The 24,476-nt window shown below is 42.0% G+C and overlaps 1 protein-coding gene across 3 annotated transcripts in view; it reads right to left on the reverse strand.

Moving 5' to 3' along the window:
* sls (sallimus) overlaps positions 1-24,476 on the reverse strand; it is an 80,652-nt gene that overhangs the window by 40,673 nt on the left and 15,503 nt on the right. For 2 of the 3 annotated variants that reach the window (XM_089466489.1, XM_089466490.1), the window contains exons 8-19: positions 24,167-24,454; positions 23,867-24,098; positions 23,632-23,803; positions 23,387-23,573; positions 22,163-22,511; positions 20,782-22,093; positions 20,561-20,690; positions 11,605-16,686; positions 10,152-11,387; positions 9,729-9,796; positions 9,346-9,649; positions 8,929-9,003 (exon numbers count right to left, since the gene is read on the reverse strand). In XM_089466489.1, coding sequence (XP_089322615.1) covers positions 8,929-9,003; positions 9,346-9,649; positions 9,729-9,796; positions 10,152-11,387; positions 11,605-16,686; positions 20,561-20,690; positions 20,782-22,093; positions 22,163-22,511; positions 23,387-23,573; positions 23,632-23,803; positions 23,867-24,098; positions 24,167-24,454 — 9,435 coding nt within the window. Of the gene's footprint in view, positions 1-16; positions 5,696-8,928; positions 9,004-9,345; positions 9,650-9,728; positions 9,797-10,151; positions 11,388-11,604; positions 16,687-20,560; positions 20,691-20,781; positions 22,094-22,162; positions 22,512-23,386; positions 23,574-23,631; positions 23,804-23,866; positions 24,099-24,166; positions 24,455-24,476 lie in introns of all 3 variants that reach the window. The other variant, XM_089466488.1, reaches the window with a different exon arrangement.

The following is a 24,476-nucleotide window of genomic DNA, read 5'->3' on the forward strand; positions in this document are numbered from 1 at the left end:
CCTTATTAGAACTTACCTGATTGTGATTTTACAATATGTCTAATTACATTTGAACCTAGTGGTGGTAGATATTGTATTTTTGACTCAGGCTTTAGCTCTAAGTCAGTATGTGGAATTAAAGTAATTTGCGCATCTTCTAGTGATTTAGCCTCAGTGGGAAAATTAACATTTATATTTTTAGAGGCGAATAATGGTCTCTGCAAGGCACTCTCTGTATCCTCGATAGTAGGCTGAACATTTTTATTCAATTCTATTTTTATTATATCAACTTGATTTGTATTGATTGATTCAAAACTTATATCTGCATTTGTGAATTGTGTTTGATTTTTTTTATGTAGTGTTGTGGCTTGTTCTTCTGTAACTACCTGTTCACTGAGACACTGAGAGCTGATAGGTATTATTGAAGACTTGGCATGTAACAGCTCGACAGGTGAACTGCTTGTTTCAAGTATAGTTTCCTTAACATGTGGCTTACTAGATACTACTGCAACTTTTTCACCCGCAGGAGTATAGCTCGCACATATCATAGGAGGGAGCTCGTCCACCAAATTTGATACATTTTCACAAAGTTCTTGCTTGGCTTCCAGAAATTTCCTATGTGGTATATTATCTCTAGTTGCATTTGCTACTATAGGCTCCACATTGGGTATATCGTCTATAGAAGATATAACAGCAATCTCCTCCACCACCGAAACCTTTAAGTCTGTTAGTATGTCGGCCTTCGGTTGCGCGCTGTGTGGCTTGAAATCGCCGTGTCCTTCGATATTTTCGTATATGCTTACAGTAGATGTTTGAACTGGATTTATCGAACTTTCTACCAAATTTATGTTTGGAATTAATTGTGAGGTCTTTTGAAGCTCTATATTTGGAGACTCTTCATAGATAAACTTTTGAGTGATCATTGGAGCCTGTTTTCCGATTTCACATATTAAAGAAGCATTTCCTTCTGCTGGTACATTCAGATTGTAGCTTTCTAGTATGGAGCATACACTAGTAACTTCTTCAGTTACCAATGGTTGTCTTTCTGCACTGGTAGCTTGAGCAACATTTTTGATTATCGCTAGGGGAGCCATTTTATCTTCTTTAATGAAGCTAGCTTGTATTGTTGTGACTTGAGCACATTTAGTATCAGATTCCATATGTGGCGCTACTTGTTTTTCATTTGGGCGATCGGATTTTAGATCAGTTGCTTCTTCGTATGCAGATACAACGGATACAGTTTTATGGATTTCTGTTTGACATATTAAATTACTCGACATTTCTTCTGTCTTAATTGTTGGAAAACTTAAGTTGTCAATATTTTCAATAGGGATGACTTCGGAGATTTGCATTTCACGTTGTGTACCTTCAATGAAAGGTTTGCCATAACCAATTTGGTGACTGTCCACGAACGTATCCTCTCGTTGCAAAATGACATCGTCAAGTTGGACGCTAAGCTTATTGGCGTCAGTTGATACCAGGCGAGATTCTTGAAGCTTTTGAGCATTAGAGTCAGCTTCCTTAATATTATGTGGTAGTTCATAGGGTATTGCATCAGTTGTTGTTGTATGTTGAAGAATGTCGCTTAAGCTTGGCTTGGCCATGACTTCCTGCGATTCTGAAGGTTGAATAGCACATTCCTTTTGAAAGATGCTCATTTCTTCTGATTGTGGAGTAGCTTTGAATACATCATTTAATGATTCAGTTGCCTTTTTAAGTACCTCGTTACTTGGCGATATAGCTTCTGTACCCTCGGCGAATTGACTATCTGTTACAGTTACTTCAAAATGATGTCCTTCCAAGTTGGGTTGAGCAGTTTTCTCAATGTATGTTTTTGTAATGAATTCTTTAATGTCTTCAACAGTTTGTATAGAAGTACTTACAGGTGCTTTTAATTGTGAAGCATTATCAGTTGATGTGGCAATCGACGTGGTTTGGCCCTCAGCGAAAAACTTGTCTGTTGATTCTATAACTTGTTGTAGATTTGTTATAGGTACATGCGACATTACATGAGAAATTCCGGCTTCTTGCTCACTACTTTGGTCAGTAGGCTTCGTTTCAGCAATTGTTTCATACAATTTGATTTCATCGACTCCTTTAGTGTAGAGAGGCGAAAGAACATTGCTCACCTTTGCATTAAATTCTTCTAAAGGTTTTGTGTTCAATTCTGATTCTGCCTCTAGTGTATTTTGATTTTCTTTTATAGGCAGTTGACTAAATATATCCCGAATGGGCTTAGCTTTGCTTTCCTTTTCCTTTATTCTCTCGTATTCTTCCACTTCAGAAACAACAACACATTCAGTTACCAGCTTATGCTCATGGGGAATTATGGACTGAGAACTAACACAATCTAGCAGATCCTTAACTTCAGTTATTAAAACATTGTCATATATGACTGTTTCCGAGGTTGTGGATTCCATTAAGGTATCGATATTTGATGTTGCAAATTTGTTAGAAACCTTAAATTCTGCCAGATCTCCAGTTGATCGATTTTCTTGCACACCTTCGATCAGTGGAAGCTTTAACGATTCGGAAGAAATACATTTCGCTTGTTCCACTGAAGTAGTTGGGATCTTCAGATCACGTTCCAGTTCGAAAGTATTCTCCTGTTGGCTGATCACAATACCAGTTGTTGAATCTAGAGAAACTTTAACCGACTGCTGTGTTGGCTTAGAGTCCGCTTCGAGTGTAATTTCTTTTTCAAGTGGTTTCGTTTCTTGAACATGGATTTCATCAAAGCTGCTTATTGTAGGATGAGTAGTTTCCAAAGTTGGATTGAAGTCTTGCAGCTCTGAAATATGATCAAAAACATTCGGCTGCTCCGATATAGGGGATTTTTTGGTAAAATCATTTAATTTTGGCATAAGACCAGCTTGTTGAGTGATAATTGACTCTTTAATGTCATCAGCTTTTTCATGAGGTATAGCTGTCGTTGTATCCAAAGCAGACGTGTTTTCAACGATGTGTACGTTAGTTACAGAGGATTTATTTAAAGCAGGAACCAAGTAATCTTTTACAGCATCAAATGGTGTCACCATTTCACATTCAGGTAGTGATACCTCTCCAATATTCAAATTCGCTTGTTGTTGAGTGGGCTGCGTTTCTTCACCAAGATCTTGAATGCACTCCATATGTTGAGGGCTTGATTTATCTGCAACCTGAAAAGCGCTTAGGGATCCTACAGCTGCGTTTTGAACTCTATTTTGTTCATCTGGCTGCAATACTGTTTCCTGTTCTAGAGTAAGATGAGAGCTGGTCTCTAAAGGCTGTAGAAGGTCAAAGTTAGTCTCTGATACCTGCTTCTTGGGCTGAGCTGTCTGCAGATGAGGCTGCAAAGTCTCCAGTATAGCCTGTTCGATTACGTTAGTTCCAATTTGAGCAGGCATTGTTACATCTGCAAGAGCTGCTGTTGGCTTGCTTTCAGGTGCATAATCCACAATGGACTCCAATATTATTTGCTCATCATGCTGAGCATGAGTTAATGTATCAGTTTTCTCCTCAGCTTTTGATTGTGGCTGCTGCGGTGCTGATTCAATGATTTCGGAGCTCTCAATGAGCTGCACAGCAGTTACCTCTACCGACTGTTGACTATCACTCATCAGTAATTTACCAGACTTAAGGTCGGGCTTATTTTGTGTTGCGAGGTAATCTGTGCTCTTCAGCGATTCCTGCTCAGTTGTTACTCCAACTGTTTTTGTCTCAAAAACGGTACTTGCTGCTGCTGGCTTGTAATTATCGCTTGTAATATCAGCAGGCATAACTTGTGGTTGCACTTCCCATACACTGCTCGCCTTCAGCTCGGCGGGAATAATGTCTTCTACAGCGGCTTGCTTATCCACTGGCTTAACGGGGACCAAACTGGTTTCTTTCTCAATACCCGTATCCTGCTTGACTTCCAATGCCTTCTGTTCAATAAAATTCAGCCTAGCCAATGCAGATTCTGGCAGATTAGGCACCAGTTTCTGTTCTGAGTCAATTATTGTTTGAGCATGCACTTCTGCAACCAGTTCGGCATCTGTGATATTTATCTTACCTTCGTTCAAGTCATTGCCTACCGGTTCTATTAACTGAGTGGTATCATATACTATTTCCTGATTACCAAGGGCGGATCCAAAAGCCTTTGTGAATGACTCTTTCGCGAGCTTAGCAGGCTCTATAGTTGGCTTATCCAGCATTTCTGTCGTTTCGACTAATTGCACTTCCTGAGTTTGTCCCACTGTGAGAGAGCTGGTCTGGCCCAATGTAGCTGCTATGTTTTCAGGTATTTTCTCTACAGCAAATTCTGTTGGGCTATCTTCATTGGAAATAGTTTGCTCCGTAATAACATGTGATTGTGTTTCCAAACTCGAGCTAGCCTCATGCGATTCTGTCCGGAATGCTGGTAAATTCTCTTCAATGGGACTACGCGCATCGGCTGTTGTATTTATAAGGCTCTCCATCAATACTAATTGCTTAAGGGCCTGAGCCTCACTAATACGTGATGGTGATGGTTTTTCATCGCTTAGGGACTCCATTATATCAACTTCCTGAACCACAATTGGTGCGACTTCGGGGCTTATGGATAATTCTGCCAGAGATTTCGTTGGTTGAATCACTGCGTTAATAGTTTCTTCACTCTCTAATGCTCTCGATTCGCTAGTGCTGAATGCTTTAAACTCTTCGACTGTAAGTGATGTCGTTTCGGTGCGAATCTCTTTTTGAGCTGTGAGTTCCATTACAGAGTCCTCCGCTTGACATTCACTAATGCCTAGGCTAACACTTGGGGTGAATATGGGAGAAATTTTCTCGCTGCTGGCCTTTATTTGGGCTGGTTCCTTATCTACTGTCTCTCCTCTAAAAGACTCGGTGATCATAATACTTTCACTTTCAAGCAATTGTGATACAGCTTTTTCCGTGCTAGCTGCTGGGGTTTTCAAATTTTCGACACTGTCCAAAGTCGATTGTTGTTCTGAGGTGAGCTCATGGGAATAAAGGATTTCCCCATGTGCTTGCTGAACAGGAGCTTTGAGTGAATCCAGCTCTGCGATGGAGTCCTCGATGCTAGGTGCTTCAATTAGCAATGGACGTGACTCCTTTATTTTACGCTCAGCTTGTATGCGCTTTGGTATTTTCGAAGATTTCAATTCCTTGGGAGTCTCCTTTGTGTGAGTCTCAATAATAGAGGCAGCATGTCTTTCGTGAACTTCAACTTGCTCGATTAGCTCACTAGTCGCCGGACTAGACGGAGCCAAGCTGGAACTTACCTCATCGAATGCTAAACATTCTTCATTCACTGCTAAAGTCTTTTGTGGTAAGAGTTCGTCGTGTACTTGAGCTGCTACAGGTTTCGGTGTGGAAAGTTCTGTTGTTACAGAAACTGGAATTGTTTCGTATGTATTTTTTGGTACATTTTGTGTGGATAGATTCGTGCTATATGGTAAAAGCTCTTCAATCTGCTCTAGTGTCTCAATTGTTGGTGCTTCAGTGTTTGATTCCTCTGCAAATGTTTCTCTTTGCTCATAGTTTGTGATCTCTTCAATACTTTGTTGTATTTGTTGTTGTTGTTGTTGTATTATTTCTGTATGTTTTTTATGCTTTTTAGTTTTGGTTGTTCTATGCACAGTTTGTTCAGCCTGAATTTGTAATTGTTGTTGTTGACCTAGTGCTTGTTCATGTTCTTGTTCTTGTTCTTGTTGTTGCTGTATGAATTGTTTTTCCACTTTAGTGGTTGTAGTTTCTGCGAATGTAATGTAATTAAACAATGACAATGTCGGTTTCTCTTTCAGGTGCTATTAAAGACAATTCACTAACAATGTTGATAAACTGCATAAAAGCAAGGCAATTGCAATTTGTTTATAATTAATATTATATGATCAGCATTTGTGATTAATATAACACTTTTTGCTTCTTATTAGATTCTTGGCGACACATAAACAAAGCTAAACAGACAAACAGCATATGCAATACATATTACAAAAGGAAAACTCTGTGAAAACTTACCTCAAGCCAAGCCAACTGTTTGACCCCGAGCATTCAATAAACAAGAAGCCCTTCTACATTTGTATTCAGGTGCGTAGAAGTATTAAAAAATGCTTTTCAATATACCAAAAAAAGCTTATATGGCAACAGGCTAAAGAGAATCATTAAATCATAATAGTAGTAGGTCGTTATCAGCGGTTAATGGGCATTTGAGATAATTTGAGGTAGGCGTCTTTTTAGAATATACACATGATTCGTTTGGTTTAACAAAATTTAATTGTTATATATTTGAAAAGTCAATATCGATTATTGTTTGTTTTTGAATATGTTTTTGTTTTCAGTGTCATAAATTGATGTAGTAACTAGTTGAGTAGTTCATTGGGATACATCAGTACTGGTAGGTATTATTTGTGGACTTTACAGTTCATCTGTGTTTATGTTCAAACCTTCATCGACAACTATCGTGCGTTCCTCGACAAATGTTTCCTCTACGTATGGGTTAGATTAAGTTTGTTGTTGGGATTGGCACATAAGCGCAGGCATTTTACAAAGCAGTTTTACATTTTTTGAAAATAAAAAAGAAATAAAATAGCTTTTTCAGTAATCAAAATTCAAATGTTCTAAAGCATATTTCTAATTTTTTAGCATTATTCACATATATATACAAATAAGCAGCTTACTCACCGATTTTCACACGCGTTATAGCCTCGTGACTTTCAATTATTTGGGATGTCTCTACTATTCTCTAGATTTCAATAAATCGTGTAAAAAGTTATAAAAACAATCGTCAATAAACTAGAAGAATATAATCTCACAGCTGCAGATTATAAAGTACAAAACATTTTCAGGTTTTCCAGTTGAAATGTCAGTTCCCAATTAGAGAAAGATTTTTTCAATGTAAGTCAAATTTAGACCGCCATTTCAACTGTCTACGTAACCGCATCGAACGAAACAAAAACAAACAAAACAGAATTCAAACCTCCTTTGCGCATATCTTCCAATCGTGAGAGATGAAATCCTCCCTATGAAACTTTCGTATCACCGTCTCTATAGTAATTTCGTACGTCTGTATCATGCGTATGAACGCTTTGAAGCCAACTGTCGCTGCTAATATAGTTTCGTCCTCGTTCGAAGATTCACTTAGGATTTGCGTGATCAGCTCCTCGTGGCCTTCTCGCTCCACGAGCTGGACGAGAGCTGACTGCGATTCGGGCTTCTGTAGCGATATAAATATGTTCTGCTCGTACATGTATGTGATCTCGTAATGAGTGCAGCCATAGCGCAAGAGCACACCAATTGTGGCTAAGTCTCTGAGCGCTGCTTCGCCAATTTTGCCAAACGACTCGGCCTCGACGGACTCGAGCAGCCATTGCACCTCCTCATGCTGGCTTATCTCATAGATATCTTCAATCTTGATGGTTTTCATTGTGATTTTTGTGCGTATTAGTTCAACTGTTTCAGTTAGCTGAATCGTTTTACTTGATGTGTATTTCTTCTCAACGAGGACCTCTTCCTCGGACTCAATTTCTTCTGCCTCTTCTGCAACTTCCTCAATAATTCTGCTGCGTTGCTCAGCATCAGCGATCTTACGATCTTTTACTTGCATCACTTCCGAGACTTCACTGTGCTCTACCAATATGGGCACAGCCTGTTTTACCTTCACTATATTGACGGTCGTCTCTACAGCCCTCGATGGCACTATTTTGATTTCAGTTTTATGAAGCGACTGGGATTCAGATGCACTGGCTCGCTTGGCCATTGTGCTCGCTGTCTTTTTGGCCGTCTTCTTCTTCACAGTCTTTGTCTTCACTTGCTCCACCTCCTCTGCTACTGCAGATGTGGAGGATATGTCGAACTTAGCGCGCGTCATTGTCATGCCAATTTCATTGATCAGTTTGCAGTTGTAGTAACCGCAGTCATCGTTTGTTATTTTGAATATTTCAAGTGTTGCCTCTGATTCCTGCACTACCATGCGGTACTTTTCTGACGCCCTCAGTTGAACATTGTTGAAATACCACTGAATATCTACAAAAGCCAGCAAACCAATCTACCATCAGCCCCAACCAACTGCAGCGCTCTACAGACAGTATACTGTACCTGGTTGCGGATTGCCTGCAAATTGTACGGAGAACTTCGCTGTTTCCCCAATCGAGGCACGACAGTCACGCATTTCATTAAGTATCGATGGCGAGCATTTAGCAGCTATAAGCATAAAGATAGCATCATTTAACTACGTATTAGATACAAAGCTCTACAAGCAACAGAAGTTAGTCTGTATGTGTGCCTTGTACTTACAGTCAGTATTTAATCCTAGTGTGATGTTTGTAGTTTGCTTGAGTAATATGGAAATTGTTTGTCTGTTTTTGGTTAAATCTTTGAATAAACTCAAATACAACGAGTAAACAGGCAACAAACTCAGCTAGCACATAACAACATATAGATATGTGTGGGTAAGCAGCGCTAGGGGAATGTCATAGTGTTTCCTTGGAATTTAAGTTACTTATGGGTTAGTAGAAATTTGGAAAAAAGTAGAATTCGTTTAAAACATTTTAGAATACAACCAATTACTTGTACATGAGTTACTGATACTGTAAAAAATATATATGTATATATAAGGGATAACAAGAATTTTATACTATTATTTCTAAAGGCGATTACTTTTGTCAATGGGGCTTGGATACGTTTTTAGGGGATAAGGGGTGTATAAGCCTTAGAGCTGTAAGGGCTGAGACAATTACAAAGCCACATAGTTTGTAAGCTTCTTTGGACGAAATTGACAGATTCACATAGTTGTTGTTGTTGTTGGTGCACGAAACATTGTATAATACATGGACAAATACAATAGAGACAGACTTTGTGAAATGTTGTTTTTGTTTTGTGATTTAAGACAACAGTACGGAAAACAGTTGTGTGTTGAAAAACACGAAATTAAAAACACATATACACATAACAGTGGTAGAGTCGGTTATTATTCAATCCTCTGATACATACCTTTGAGAGCGACTTGCATCTCTTCCATGTGGGTCACCCATTCTGGCTTGCGATAATCCTTTGATCCAACGATGCCTATTAATGTTGCGATACAGTAGAAGTGACAATAGTAGATTATTATTAGCGTTTCATCAGCAATGCAGTGAGGATAATGTGTGAAAATATGTTTTGTAAATTCTATTCATATTTATTTAACCTTTCGTGTATTAGAGTGTATAGTAAGTGTATTTTTGTGTAGGGAATACGAATGGGAATTTTATCAAATTGGATTGTAGACATATGTTATAAGGGGGATAGGGATAAAAGGGAATTTGGCATTGCTGCTGCAGATCTGAAAGAGAATTTTACTGACAATTCCAAGACTTTTCCATGATATTATAAAGCGTATGATAAACACATCATTAACCATAACAGTACCTTCGACTGCGAATAGTGCAGTTGTTACTGCCACTCCCAACGGATTGTAGGCCTCAAAACTAATTGTGCCCACATCATCGGGATATACATGATTGATGACCAACACTGAGGTCCCATCTTCGAAATTTTCGATTTGATATTCCTCGGAGGCGAATATCTGTTCGTCGTCACGTAGCCATTTGACTTTTGGTTTTGGTTTACCAATAACCTTAACTTCCAATTTCGCTTGTTCACCCTCTTTGGGTTCGATTTTTTCAGGTAGCTTTTTAATAATTTTCGGAGGTTGTTCGTCGATTGAGATAGTCTAAAACGGTGGCATCATATATGAAAAAAGTTAGCTTCAAGAAAAACCTAGGCAGCTCTTTAACTACAATCACGCTTACTCTATCAAGTAGATCCTCCTCAGATCCTGTGAGTCCAGTGATTTCAGAATCGGGGATATATTCAAATGCTAAAAAAATGTTTTAAATTTTATAAATATTGGCTTGTCCAATGACAGATGTATTATCAAACGCAAGAACGGAAAATTATTTACAAAAGGATTTTGCGAGAGTTGATAATATAGATTTAAAATCGAAAGATCTCTTTTAGCTAGTATCACATGCAAGGGCATCAAGATGTGAGTTAGTATAAAGAACATACTAAACAGGGTATATATAGTATTCAGAGGAGAAATAGTAGGAGGATAGTGGAAAGAGTGTAGTTATTGAAAAACCTATGTAGAATGCGATGCATATGGTGTATGCTACATTTCCTAAGTATCTATTGTTAACTATCAACTATCAATTGATACCATCCAAAAGTACCTTGAATATTAACAGTTGTCTTCGTGACGCTCTTGCCAATCTTATTTGTCGCAACGCATTTATATTGGCCCTGATTTTCAGGGAAAACTTCCGTTATTTGTAGCTGGCAATTTCCTTGCGCATCCTGCGACAGTGTTGTCTCCTTTGTTTCTGTTATCTTTTCCTTATTGTGATACCATTCCACCTTTGGTGTAGGCTTGCCCGTCACTCGACAAGTCAAGAGCAGCTGTTCGCCATCCATTACATCTATGGGCTGAATCAATTCCTCAATGAAGCGTGGCGATTCAAATTCCACAGCCTGTTCCTGCGGAGCGCCCTCCAGCATATTAACTGTTGCTGTTGATGTGACCGAGCCGCCAACGTTCTCAGCTCGACAAGTGAATGGTCCGGAGAACTTCGGCTGGAAGTCCTCAATCAAGAGCGTTGACTTGTTGGCCTGGCTAACAATACGGCATTCATTCGAGCTCTTAATGGGTTCATTGTGAACAAACCATTGGAAGGAGGAAAGCGGCTCTGAATCGACAACAACCTCGAGTATTGCAACTTCATGTTCTCCAAAGAACTTCGGCTCAAGTGGTTGAATGAATTTGGGTGGTCTGATTTTCTTATCGGGTGCTTGATCAGAAACAACCACAGAGCCAGATGACTTGGCCTCACCCACCTTATTCTTGGCGCAAACTTCATACTTTCCTGTACGCTTACGAGTCATATTGATAACCTTGATTGTTGTCGTTGTCTCTGTGGTTTCTATAATGGTTTCCTCATTTTCGATAATCTCTCGGCCATTGCGCAGCCATTTGATCTCTGGTCTGGGGATACCATCGTATTTGGCCTCGAACAGTAATGTGCCTCCATTTGGAACCACAATCGCACTCAACGGCGTTACTGTGGGCGGCTTGAGAATCTCTTTGGGCGCTTCATCCACGCGGCTCATAATGTTGGCATTGCCAATGGCGCGTCCAAATTGATTTTGTGCCTGAACCGAATAGGTAATGGCTTCGTTTGGAGGCGGATTTATAACCTCCAAGACAACATCGCCAGTCTCTTGATCATAAAACATCTGCAAAGCTTCGCTGGGTATCACCTCCTCAATACCACGGTACCACTTAACTTGAGGCTTGGGTTTGCCAGTCACTTGACATGTTACAGTTACCTTAAGCCGCTCGGGCTGCTTTTCCTCTGTAAACTCGATCTTAAGTGGTTTCGTAAATTGTGGCGCGACTCCTTGTTCTTTTTCTATATTCATTATGAATAGAAAGTATTTATAAAGTGTGTTGTTGTTGTTGTGTTTGGGCATAGAAATGGAATGAAATCATGGAAGTAGTTTGTTAAGTGGTTCTTCCAAGAGGTTAAAATAATTAAGACACCAATCAACTTTCTCAAAAGCTTTCAAGTGACTTACACAGACAGGAATACATTTGCATAGAGTAAATGAAATGTGCATTAAACTTACCTAAAATTATGTTGGTACGACTTGTTGCCACGCCGGCTTCGTTCTTCGCCTCACAGGTGTAAACTCCCACATCGCTGGGCGTGACCTTGGCTATCTTCAGCTGTGCCACCTGCTCCACGACGGTGATTTCATACTTTTCCGATGCAAACAATAGCATGTCGTTAAAGTACCAATTGATTTCTGGGAATGGTACGCCTTCAACCTTGCATTCGAGGATAGTGGGCTCCTCGGGAACACATTGACGTGGTCGCAGCTTCTCGGTGATACGCGGTGGCTTGATTTCCTTCTTCTTCTTTTTGACTAGCTTGCGCTCCTGGCCAATTACCTCAGACGTAGTTGTTTCCTCTAAGTTCTGAGTCAATTGCTGATCCTCGATCAGCTCCTCGTCGGCCACTTTGTCGATGCCCTCTTGAATACGTTTCTGCGTGATTAGCTCCAATTCGGGCAGAGGCTGGCTGTCATCGAGCACAACGCGCCGTTTCTCCTTCTTAATAATATTCGAAGTGATTTTCATTTCCAGATCGCGTCTTACGTCCTCCACGTCGAGCTCAATAAGCTGCTCTGTTGTTATGAATTGAGGTCGTGTATCTTCAGTCTTCTTCAGTAGAGTAATAGTCTTTTGTGAGATCTCTTGGGAAATTTCATCAGCCTTTTCAATTTCGGCAACAGCTGCTTCCAGTAGTTGTGGCTGTCCTTCAACCGAAACTTCTTTCAGTGGTTTTGTACGCTTCTTATGTGCCTTTTGTTTGGTTTCGGGTGTTTTCTCAGTTACCACGACTTCTTCCTCTGGCTGCACATCTTCAGAGACAGCAACAACCTTCACATCATCAACTGGAAGCTCTTCAACTTGATCTTCTTCAGCAATTGGCTCTGCAAATGGCTGGGCCACTTCTTCGGAAACTTCATCCACTGATGGCGTTGCCTTCTTCAACTTTGGTTTCTTCTTCTTTTCCTTTTTAACCTTTTCTTTGGGTTGTTTCTCTTCTGGTAACTTCAGAGGCTCCAAATCAGAAATCTCATCTTCGCTTTCCACCTTTTCTTCAGGCTGTAGCTCGGGTGGAGAAACTGCCTTTTCAGGTGCTGCAGGAATTTCCACAGGCTTGGCTGGAATCGGCTTGAGCTGTACCTCTTCAGGCTGTTCTTCGGGCAGAGGGCGCCGTTTGCCAGTTGGCCATTGCTTTTCCTCTAAAGGCTCCGCAACTGGCTTCTTTTTCTCACCACGCTTCCAAGGGACTTGTGGCTTCTCTTCTTCGGGCTTAGGCTCTTTCTCGATGTCGATCAACTCAGCCTCTTCCAAGATGGTAGGCTCGGCATCTGGAATTTCAGGAAGCTCTTCGTGCTTGGGCTTCTTTACCTTTTTGACCTTTCGCTTCTCTTCCTGAATTATTTCCTCTTCTACCTTTTCAACATGTTGCAAGTCGACTTCTTCCAATTTAACTTCCTCAGGCTTGGTAGTTGTGCGTTTCGTAGGCTTGAGACGTACCTCTTCTATTGTTGCTTCCTGAGGTAATTGTTTCTTTGGTCTGGTTACCGGTTTCAAAGCAACTTCTTCAATCATTTCAACAACTTCTTCCTTTTTGGGCTTGAATTTCGTAACCTTTTCCTTTGGAGCTTCCTCGATAGCTAGTTCCTCCGCCACATTCTCTACAGGCTTGATTTCTTCTGGTTCTTCTTCTTGCTCTTCAATTTCTTCAACAGGTTCTTCGATTGGCTCTTCGATAGATTCCTGACTCTCAGGCTTTGTCTTCGGCTTCTTCTTCTTAACGCGCTTCTTAGTTACATCCACTACTTGGTCTTCGAATGTAACAACCTTTTCTGTCTCAACAAACTCAGTTTCAGTTGTTTCGGGCTGTTGTGTCTCCGAGACAATTGAAGTCTTTGGACGTGGCTTGAGCGTCACTTCTTCAACTTGCTCTTTTTCCGGTAGTTGATGCTGTTTTCTGGGAACGGGCTTAAGCGTAACCTTTTCAACTTGTTCCACTTCTTGCACTTTAGGAATTGGCTTCTTTTTCGTAGGCTCTTTAACTGAAGGCTCTTCGATTTCTGGAACCTCCTCGGGCTGTGCTTCTGGAATCTCTTCTTCAACTTCCTCTTCTTCTTGCTCTGCCTCTGTGGGTTTTGGTTTTCTTGTCTTTTTCACCTTTCGCTTTTTCTCAACCAATTCTTCCTGCTCCTGGACAACTTCCTCTTCTGGAATGTCTTCCGTTGGCTCTTCCGGCTCTTCTGGCTCCTCAGTTACTTCTACAGTTTTCTTTGGTTTCTTTGCCTTCTTTATTTTACGCTTTTCTTCCACTATTACTTCCTCTTCTTCTTCAACGATATCTTCTTTCTCTTCAATTATCTCCTCTTCTTTCTCTTCAATTATCTCCTCTTCTTTAGGCTGCTCAACTGGTTCCTGTGGAACCTTAGGTTTCTTAACCTTTTTGACTCTACGCTTTTCTTCCACCACTTGTTCCTCCTCCTCAACAACTTGCTCGATTTGGGCATCGACTTCATCTGGGTGCTGCTCCTCAGTTGGCTTCGGCTTTTTCTTACCTCGTTGCCATAAAACAGGCTCTGGCATATCCTCAACCTTAGGTTCCTCTGGCAGAACATCGACTGCCTCCTCAAATGTTTTTGTTGGTACTTCGGGAACAATCTCCTCCACCAATTTTTGAGTTGGCTTCTTCTTCTTTCCGCGCTCCCACATCACTGGCTGCGGCTCTGGTTCCACAGTTGGAGCTGTTTCTTCCTGAAGAGTATCAACAGCGACTTCTTGAGTCTTGGGAACTTCTTGAGCTTTAGGCTGCTGGGGCTTCTTTTTGCCTCTCTCCCACATAACAGGCTGTGGCTCTGGCTGAACAGCTGGAGCTGTTTCCTCCTCAAGCGTATCAACAGCAACTTCATGTGACTTTGGTATCTCTTGAGCTGTAGGCTGTTGAAGTTTCTTCTTGCCACGCTCCCACATTACTGGCTGCGGCTGAGGCTCCACGGTCTTGGTGGTTTCTTCATCCAAAGTATCCTCGGCAACTTCAAGTGTTTTCAAGATCTGTGCCACCTCCGTAATGTGTTGAGTTTCTTCGGTGGCCGTTTGAACCGACTCTTGAACAGTTTGTTGAACGGTTCGCGTTGGCTTGAGTGGCTTCAGTTGGAATTCTTCAGACTTTTGAGCTTGTTTAGGTGCCGGTCGTGGAGTTGGCTTAAGAGTCACTTGCTCTACCTTCTGCTCTGGCTCACGCGGTGGTATTACTCGACGTACTGCCGTTTTCTTTGTCTCCTCGACAACTTGTTGCTCAACCACTTGCGATGTTTCCACAATTTGTTGAGTATCAGTAACTTCTTGAGCAACTGGTTTTTTCTTACCTCGTTCCCACATGACAGGAACAGGCTCCGGCTGTTGCACCGGAACAGGTTCATCCAGCACGTCATGGAGCTCTTCAAATGTCTTCTGTTGTGGCTGGACTGGCTTCTTCTTGCCACGCTCCCACATAACTGGCACTGGCTCTGGCTGTTGGACTGGAACTGGTTCAATCAGCTCATCGTGCATTTCTTCATATGTCTTTGGTTTCTCCACGAACTGCTGTTGCTCTTGGGGAATAGGACCTTGGGGTTGCATAGGCTGTGGCTTTTTCTTACCACGGTCCCACATAACAGGCTGGGGCTGTATAAGCTGTTGCTCCTGGGTATCTTGTCGCTCTTGTAGATGCAACAGAGATGAGTCCTCAACCTGAATGAACTTCTGTGGCTCACGTGGCTGACGCCAGTTGAAGGACTCCCCTTGAGTGCGCTGGTTGATCATCTTTTGATGTTCATACTGCTCAATGCTCATCATCTGGGAGTCTTCGACTTGCACAAATTGCTGGCGTTGGCTCTCTTCGATAAGGCTCTGCTGCTGCACAATCTTTTGGCGTTCGCTGGTCTGTGAGATCGTATCCTCGACAGAGGTTAGTGGCTGCAGTTGTGGACGCTGCTGCTGCTGTCTCCAGTTGACAGCTTGCTGTTCCCTGAGCAGCCTTTGTGCCTCGAGCTTCTCGCGCTCTGAAACATGCATTATGTTAACGTCCTCAGTGGTTATGAACTGCTGCTTGTAGATATTCGACTGGTCCTCGTAGTGCTGAATCTCATCGCGTGTCATAATCTTAGAAATTGAGCTCTTGGAGCTATCATCGATAGTCATGACAACTGTGTCCTGAGTAGCACTCTGGAAATCTTCAGCGATACTCTGCTGAGCCTGCAGATGGCGCAGCTCAACCTCGTCAATCTTGAACTTGTCAATTTGCTTGGTTACCCTCTGCACGCTCTTCAGCTGCTGACGCATCTCCTTCCATGGAATACGATCTTTATTATTCTGCTGCTGGGTAATGAGCTTATCAATCTGGTCAGTCATTTCCATGATTTCTACGCTTTCCATGCTCTTAAGGCGTTGAATTTCCTTGGTGCGTTGCACCTCCTCCAGTTGGGCTTGCTGTGGCAGCTGCTGGTCGGTTTCGATTTGACCCTCTAATGGCCGCAAATAGACCTCATCAAGGTCAAATTTGCTCAGCTGTCGTTGCACGCTCTCCACCTGCTTTAGCTTCTCACGCATTGTTATCCAAGGCACGGCCTCCTTTTCGGTCTTGCCAGCGATAATCTGCTCCAAAGTAGCTCCCAGGCTCATGATGCCCTGATCTCGTTCAGACTTGATGGACTTGAGGACAACCTTTGCTGCTTCTAGCTTGGGTATCGGCTTCTTTTTCTCAATGGGCGTGGCCTTTAAGCTAATCGTCTCTTCGGTCCACGACTTGATCGGCTCTGGCTTGAAACCCGGCAGGAATGGCTGCTTGTCTAGTGAGCGTCCACGGTGCGGACGCGAGGACTTGCGCCAAGGCACAATATTAGTGGGCGGCTGCAGGGACTTGCTGCGCACTTTTGTCTTCTTAGTGCGAGAGCGACCCTGATGCTGTACCTGCCCATTAACGCCCAAATATTGACCATATGCGCCCGGCTGCTGTTGCTGCTGGAACTGGTTGGGCGATTCTGGTGAACTATCTTCCCTGCCAGATGACGAGGACTCATCTTCGACAGAATCAATCGTACGCAATTGATAAGCCGAGATACGTCGTTCTAGAAGTTCAAAGGGGAAGTCAAAGTGTTAGTAGAGTATATGGGGGGAATCGAGAATCGCCTGACATTTTCCAGAGTTCACAGCAGTGTTCGACATTTAGATAGAGTCGCTTACCTTGAGAATGATATTAATTGAGGGGTGTGGCAACTTGATACATACCTCTGGCATACGAGTATATATCCCATCTTGCGTATACTCAATATTAAAAATAAATCAAAATACCTTGCAAGCATATATGTGTGTATATACAATCTATGTATAAACAATGAACTTGAAAATATTAATGTAGTGTGCAAAATGAAAATTCAAATACCATGGCAGAACGCATATTTCTGCTTGGCTGTAAAGGTATATGTAGATGCCTAAGAGGGGGCACGACAGCCACAAATCACGGCACACAAATCGCATAAGACAGCTCATCTATGTTGGCCGTGAATCAATAATTAGGTACTTAAATAATATGCCACGCACATCTCAACTCAATGCTTGACATTGATAAAGAAAAAGACGTGAATCTGTCGCATGAATCACAATTCGTCTGTGACGAATCTCACCTGTGATTCTTGCAATAACCTACAGCTATTCGTTTGGCACATTTTCAATGAATGTACAAATTTATCATCAGCTAAGTACAGCCGCTTCATCATCCAATCGAAGTATGGGACAAAAGGAATGATCCGGCTCAGCGAGAACAATTGAGTTTGAGAGCGTGCACAATTAAAAGGCTTGTGTTTACAATGGGTGCCCGAAATAGATTTATGATTAGTGGCGTCTACGTCACCAGGTGGGGTAAACAGCTCGGCCGGATTCTTAGGCGGTGCTCAGTGTGTTGTGCGCTGTATCGATATGGGGTATTTTTGGGGTAAGCACCGCAGTCAACGCAGCGCAGCCAGCGCACCGCGGCGCATTCGACCGATCTCATTCGGATGTAGACAACAATCGAGCGCAGAAGGTACCCAATTGGCACACGGGGCGAATGTGCGGTCCATTTACAAAGTGCAGTCCTCAATCGAGTGTTGTAAATCGTTAACATAAAACATCGAAGTACCATAATAATACTATATATATAAATGTACATACATTACCTATAACGGTGCGAGCAAGCAGCGGCAGAGGATGCGCAAGCATGGAGTTTGGCAGTTTGGAAGTTATCAAAAACGATTATCAGTTGATGATGCATTTGCTTTGTTTTTTATTTGAAAGACGCGATATTGGTTTTAAGCATTAAATACATGAGAAATACAATTAAACAACAAGAGTGATATGGAAGAACAAAAGAATTATTGAATTGAAAGATCGAATTGGATATTTGATTATCGGTCGATCGATAAACACTTAAAACACGAAACGTAAACATAAACATAAATTATTTAATTGACAGAGGAGTACGAGTATCTCAAATGTATTGTAGGTCAAACTTAAAATAAAAGTCGCATGAGTTTTTATGATTAATTTTTTAGTAAAGCATTTTTTACCACAAGATTTACGGCGGCATAAGCGGCAAATATTTGCACTGGACACGGTAATATAATAATTTCAAAATATTGATTCTATTGTGTGTTTTGTTTTTCGAAAATGCGAAACAGTTTTGTGGAAAGTGGACGAAATGAGAACGAAACGAATTAGTAGTAAAAAGCAGCAATAAAAAATGAATAATAAAATCTCATGCAACATCACTACAAAATAAATAAACGTAAATTAAATAAACAATACAAATCGACTATAATCAAACGTTAAATAATCATATATCATATATATCTCCGTGTCTGTCCAGGTCGAGTCCGAATACGAGTTCAAGATCGAGTACATGGTCAAGGTTTTATAGTAATACTTGAAAGTATCGTTCCAATAAACAATGTTCAATACTAATATGCATTTTTCAATTTCAGAGGGATTGCATATCTGAATAGTCGGTTGGATACAAGATTCGTGGGCTGGCTTCTATAAATAAAGGCAAAAGCATCTGAGTCAGCGCCAGAGGGCGATTGGATGAGTAAACTACCGTAACTGATTAATTTAATTAAAAACCATTTCTGCACCATAAACAGAATCATTTATTCATGTTGGCTTCTCTAATGACTAACACACAGACCCGAATAAAACACACAGACACAAGGTGGTGTGCATTTGCGTGAGTGTGTTCGAATAGATCTCTTGGGTAAATCGGCTACTCTGATCTTGTCTACATGGTACAACAACAAAACAAACAGCTCGTAGGTAATTAATTATTTTATTTTTGCCTGAACTAAATGTCAGTTTATTTTCATCTGTGCTCATACATTGAAAGCCAATATTATATTTTCGCTTTTCATTTATTTTTTTCTAATTTTTAAATGAAAGAAAATTGAAATAAATTTCACGATTTACTTGAAAACTACATAAAATGTTTTTCATTGTAGCCGCAAACAAAATATCCAGACTGCGCTGCGGTCTAAAAATATCAAATGGACTCTACTTTTTAATTGTTGTTGGTCTCATTTCTTGTTTTTTTCTTTTTTGTGCTGGCTAATCTATTGGAAATTAGTTTTCAAAGCGCAACCATTTTCCAAAAATGAAATTGAAAATAGAATGGACAGCCCGCAGCACACATATATATTTAGATGTGTGTATATAGTATAGTAGAGCATATAGATAATCTGACTGCTGACTGCTGTCTGCTGTCTGCTGGCAGCTGAACAAATTCAGTGTCTGCAATGGCTTTCAATATTTTCGGCGTTCTGGTTTTTACTTATTATCAACGTATCCCCCTCGGGCTGTGCTAGTTTTGCGCACGTTCGTTTCTAGATTTTCATATTCAAGTATTCGATGGCAGTATGGACATGGATACAGCAAACGCTGCGAGCCGTATGTGCGCTAGATGTGTCATCCACAATATTTAATGCTAATATTCAAATGAAAAATAAAACTTTCATGCTCGAGCGGAGGCGGGACAAATGTGCGTTTTGCACACGGCCCCAGAACTATTCCGACACATGTTTCTATATGTTTCCTATACACATAGCTCCTCTATATTTGTATGTATGTAGCCTAAATACAGAAGAACTCAACATATTTATAAGGTGCCTGAGACGTGTCATACATATAAACTTAAGTATGTATAGGTATTCTCTGAGCAATATGAAAGTACATAAGCTGCCTTATTTATAATTCTCACTCAAAGGGGCGAGTGCTGAGTGCTTTGGATGTATCTATATTTATCTATTTAATTCATTTTTCACTTCACTTTCACTCAAATCTCAAGTATTTCGAATTTTATAACAACCGACAAGCAATGCCCTCATGATTGGCTATGCCAAAAAGAAAATGTTCTATATATATTTATATTGCAAAATACTTGTAATTATTTTTATTATTAATATTAATTTCTTTTAAATAAACTTTGATTTTTTTGTTGGTTTTTTTTTTTTTTTTTTTTTTTTTTTACCTTTTCGTGTTAAACATCTTTCATTTAATTGTTGCTTGGGTTCACATATTGATATTGAAAGTGGGTTAGTAATTAAAAGAACTCGTTCGTTGTATTCAATGTAAAAATCTGATTTGAAAGAAAAGGAAAAAAAATTGAAACTGTCGAAATATTCGTTTTCAGTTAAGTATTCTTCACTCAAACTTTTTGGACTAGTCATTGACAGTACTCAGTTAGTTGGGCTGAATCATCGTCAGTATAGGGATCCGTTATGTAAAAAATATACGTATAGTTTCTTAAGGTTCATTTTTTGGTCGTTATGTGTGTGTGGTGTTTTTTTTTTTTTTTTTTTTTTTTTTTTTCTTTTGAGCATTCTTTGGAGATTTCGAACACTGTTCGCTTACGTTTTGATTTCTTGCTGTTTACGAACTCTGGTTTTGGTTTGGCTTAGCTTTTAGTTTAATCCTTACTTTTAACAGTCAGTTTGGCTGATGACTCGACCTGTCCAGTTGACGAGGTCACACGCACAGTAAAGATGCCCGAATCCTCCTCGTAGGTGGTGCCAATCAAAAGCACGGCACTGTTGCCATCAAAGATCATCTGCAACGATATCAAATTTCAATTAAGTCAATGCTCTTCAATAGCTCAAGCGGCTAATTGATTAATCTGGTCCAATTTGTGGTCAGCCTACCTGGAAGTCAGGTGTTTCCGGTATCAGTTGTCCCTCGCGGAACCACTGCACACTGGTTGCTTTCACTTTGCCGGTGACAGTGGTCTTGAACTGCGCCGGCATGCCCTCGGTGACGGAGACATCCTTTAGAGCGGTGATGGTTGGTGGTGCATCCAGGTTTTCGATGGGACGCACTTTGAGCTGCGCGCTGGTCTGAATGCTGCCCAGTTTATTTTCGGCAACGCACTTGTAGGTGCCCTCGTCCTCGGGGAACGCCTCCGAGATGATCAGCTGATAGTATTCGCCTTGACGCGACATTTGGAAGTAGCGAGATGGCTTCACAAAGTTTTCGCCACGCATCCAACGAGCTGTCGGAGTGGGCTTGCCATCCACGCGGCAGCGGAAGATTACCTTGCTGCCTTCCTCTACGGACTGGCTCTTCAGCTGCTCCACAATGTGTGGCGGCTTCTCGCTGCCGGGCGTTGTTGGCTTCTCCGGCTTGGTGGGAGATTGAACTATGCAATCGCCATCGCAGCGTGCCTCGCCAGCGGCGTTGACAGCCACGCACTCATAGCGGCCAGAGTCCTCGGCGAACGGCTCAATGATCAGCAGAGTGTGAATGTTGTCCTCTTCCAGCATCTTGAACTTGATGCTGGGCTGGATCTTCATGCCGTTCTTCAGCCAGTAAACATCCATGGGGCGTGTGCCAGTAACCTTGGCATCGAAGCGAGCCAGCTGGCCAGTGGACACGGTGGTGCTCTGAATGGTGGACACAAAGCTTGGTGGCTGTATGCCACCCTTGCCGGCGCGTCTGCGTTCCTCCACAACCAAATTGGCGCTGCACTTGGCAGTTCCGCCACGATTCTCTGCCACGCAGGTAAACACAGCCGAGTCCTCGATGAAGACCTGGCGTATGATCAATATGGATTTGCCGCTGAACGTGTGAATCTGCAGATCAGGTGAGTTCTGGATGGGGAAGCTCTCACGGAACCACTTCACGGTTGGCATGGGCTCGCCCTCGAACTCCACCTCGAATTTGGCCTGCTCGTTCTCAAAGACGCGGCATGGCTGAATCTTTTTGGTGAACACGGGCGCCTTAGAGGGCTGGACTGGACCCTTGACAACGCGCTCTTGAATGGTGCCCTTATGCTCCACTTCGGTGGTCTCGGTGGCAGTGATCTTGCGTGTGATCTCCAAGTCACCTTGGATCTCCTTCTGCACTTGCTGCTGCTTATTCATGTGCACCTCACGGCCATGCACCGACGACTCTGACGGCTGGGCTACGCCCTTTGGTGGGGCGCCCTTGACCTGGGTGGTGCTCGTTTGCTCTTGACTGTTATAAATGACAGAGTTTCGGTATGAGTATGCGTAGGCTCATCTGAATGACTTGGAGTTTACTTACAGATTCTCCTCGTAGGAGTGCGCCATGCCCTTGGCAGCTGAGCTGCTGACAACCTTCTCGCCGGGAATGGCATATTGATGGGTGTCTCTGCGCAAATTGGTCTCCTTGAGCAACTGCTCGGTTTCCAGTTCCTGGATCTTGTTGTAGTACTCCTCGCTCTTCTTGGCCTTGACGTTCTGCTGCCAATCTGGTGTCTGGGGCTTGTACTGCTTGGGCTTCAGGTGCTCAACACCCTTCAGGGTGTGCGCACTCTGCTCAGACAAATATTGCTTACGCTCATCGAATACCTTTTCCAGCTCGTTCTCCTGGCGCTCCTTCTGATAGGCTGCTAGCTCGTAATCGTACCATGCTATATGCAAAACAAATTGACGGTTTTAAACACTTTCGAGAAGGCATGACTATGTTGAGCTATTCACAAGAAAGAATTGAACTATTGGCATGCCGCTTGGTTAAGTAAAACTGCATTCGTATAGCTTTAGTGTTAGTACATGAATTAAAATAAGCAAAACGAAAGTATGACACATGGATGGTACATTTTTTTATGATGTTCACAGAGGTTTGCTAACTCCTTTACGTTTAGAATTCAACCGCTTATGAAGACAGACAAAAGTTGAAAGTGATCAGCCACAGCTTAGAATAGACAGTCTTTAAAACACGCACACACTAAAAACTTGCACAACCAAAATACCCATGATCCGGCGATACTCATTGATGGCGTCCAGAGGGCACAGTTTCCGCTGGGTCGCTCCCTTGCAGGCTCGATGCGTGGACAATCAGACGCTCTTATAGGATAATTGAAGGAAAGCACTTTTCGGAGTGGGGAACTGGGTGTATTGTGGGTAGGGATTTTGTGGTTGTCTATTGTCTGACCTATACAGTGACACTAGTTTTGTATATATATGTATATATATATTCCTTTTTTTTTTTTTTTTTTTTTTTGTGGCATGTGCTTGAGAAACGCAATTAACTTGGCTGCTACTTCTACTTGGCAATGCATACTTTATGTGAACTATATATATAATATAAAAGAGTATGTGTATGTATATTTACAATGCGATATTTAATGTGATATCACTTGTGTGTTTCTTTTTTAGTTTTGCCAGCTAAGAACTACTGCATTTAAAAATTCGTGTTAATTTCATATAGCTGTTTAGATATATCTGATTGTATAACAATCTGTGTTTATAGCAAGAGTGTATGGGTGTGTGTGTGCGTGTGACTTACGGCGTGGTGAGTTCTTGAGAACATTGCGGTAGTCATCAGAGCGTGCGACAACATTCAGTTCGGTCGAAGCAATCGATTCGCCCACAGAATTGCGCGCTATAACCTCTACCTTGCCGGTATCATATTGACGCGTCTTGGGTATATCAAGATGGAACATGCCATCGTTGGTCAGCTTGTAACGCGAGCCCTGCATGCGAGAAAGAAATTAGTCACTGACTCGATTAAATGCGCCGGAGTGCACCTACATGAACAACAGTGTGGCCGTTGATCAGCCACATGACACGAGGACGTGGATGACCGGTGACACGCACACAGAATCTGGCTGGTTCGCCCTCCTCGACCGTCTGCGGCTCCAGCTTGCTAACGAACACTGGTTTCGTTCTGGGCTTGGCATCGGGGTCAGCTTCTTCGGGTACACTGCGGGAGTAGATAGCGAATGTATCCAATGTCTTTTGCCCAGCTAATACCACAGATACTTACACTTGCCAGGAAGCTTCCATTTCGCGAATGCGATCGATGCTCTGCATATGGGCAGGCAGCTGGGAGTCGTAGACAATGCCCGGCTTGCCGGATACCTTGATGATGGCACGAGTCTCATCCATGCCATACAAGTTCGTGGCGCGGCAGACATATTCGCCACTGTCCTCGGGATAAACCCAGCCGAAATTCATGGCGACATAGCCGAAGTCGTAAATGGGCTGGAAGCGGTTCTCTGCGAGTACAGAAATAAGAGCATAAATAAATGCTGAACAATTTTAGGCATCGAGTGTAGACACTTACTGTAGAGCAAGGGCTTGCCATTGAAGAACCATTCGACCTTCATGTTCGGATCACCCACAGGCGCCAACTGGCACTCAAACTTAGTCTTAGCCATTTCCGTCAGCGTCAGCTGCTCCTTGATCTGCGTGACAAAGCGAGGAGGCTGCTTGCGATCGGGATCGAAGAGATCATCCTCGGTCAAATGCACCTCAGAGGTGTACTTCTTGATGGTGGCCTCCATTTGGGTGAGCGTTTCCGAGCGCTTCATGCCACGTGGCACTTGATTTTGCAGCAGAATCGTAGGCAATTCTAATACGAATCGAAATAGATT

Source organism: Drosophila arizonae, chromosome 4 (genome assembly GCF_054131065.1).
Source record: "Drosophila arizonae isolate 15081-1271.41 chromosome 4, UAZ_ARI_1.0, whole genome shotgun sequence".
Lineage (NCBI taxonomy): Eukaryota > Metazoa > Arthropoda > Insecta > Diptera > Drosophilidae > Drosophila > Drosophila arizonae.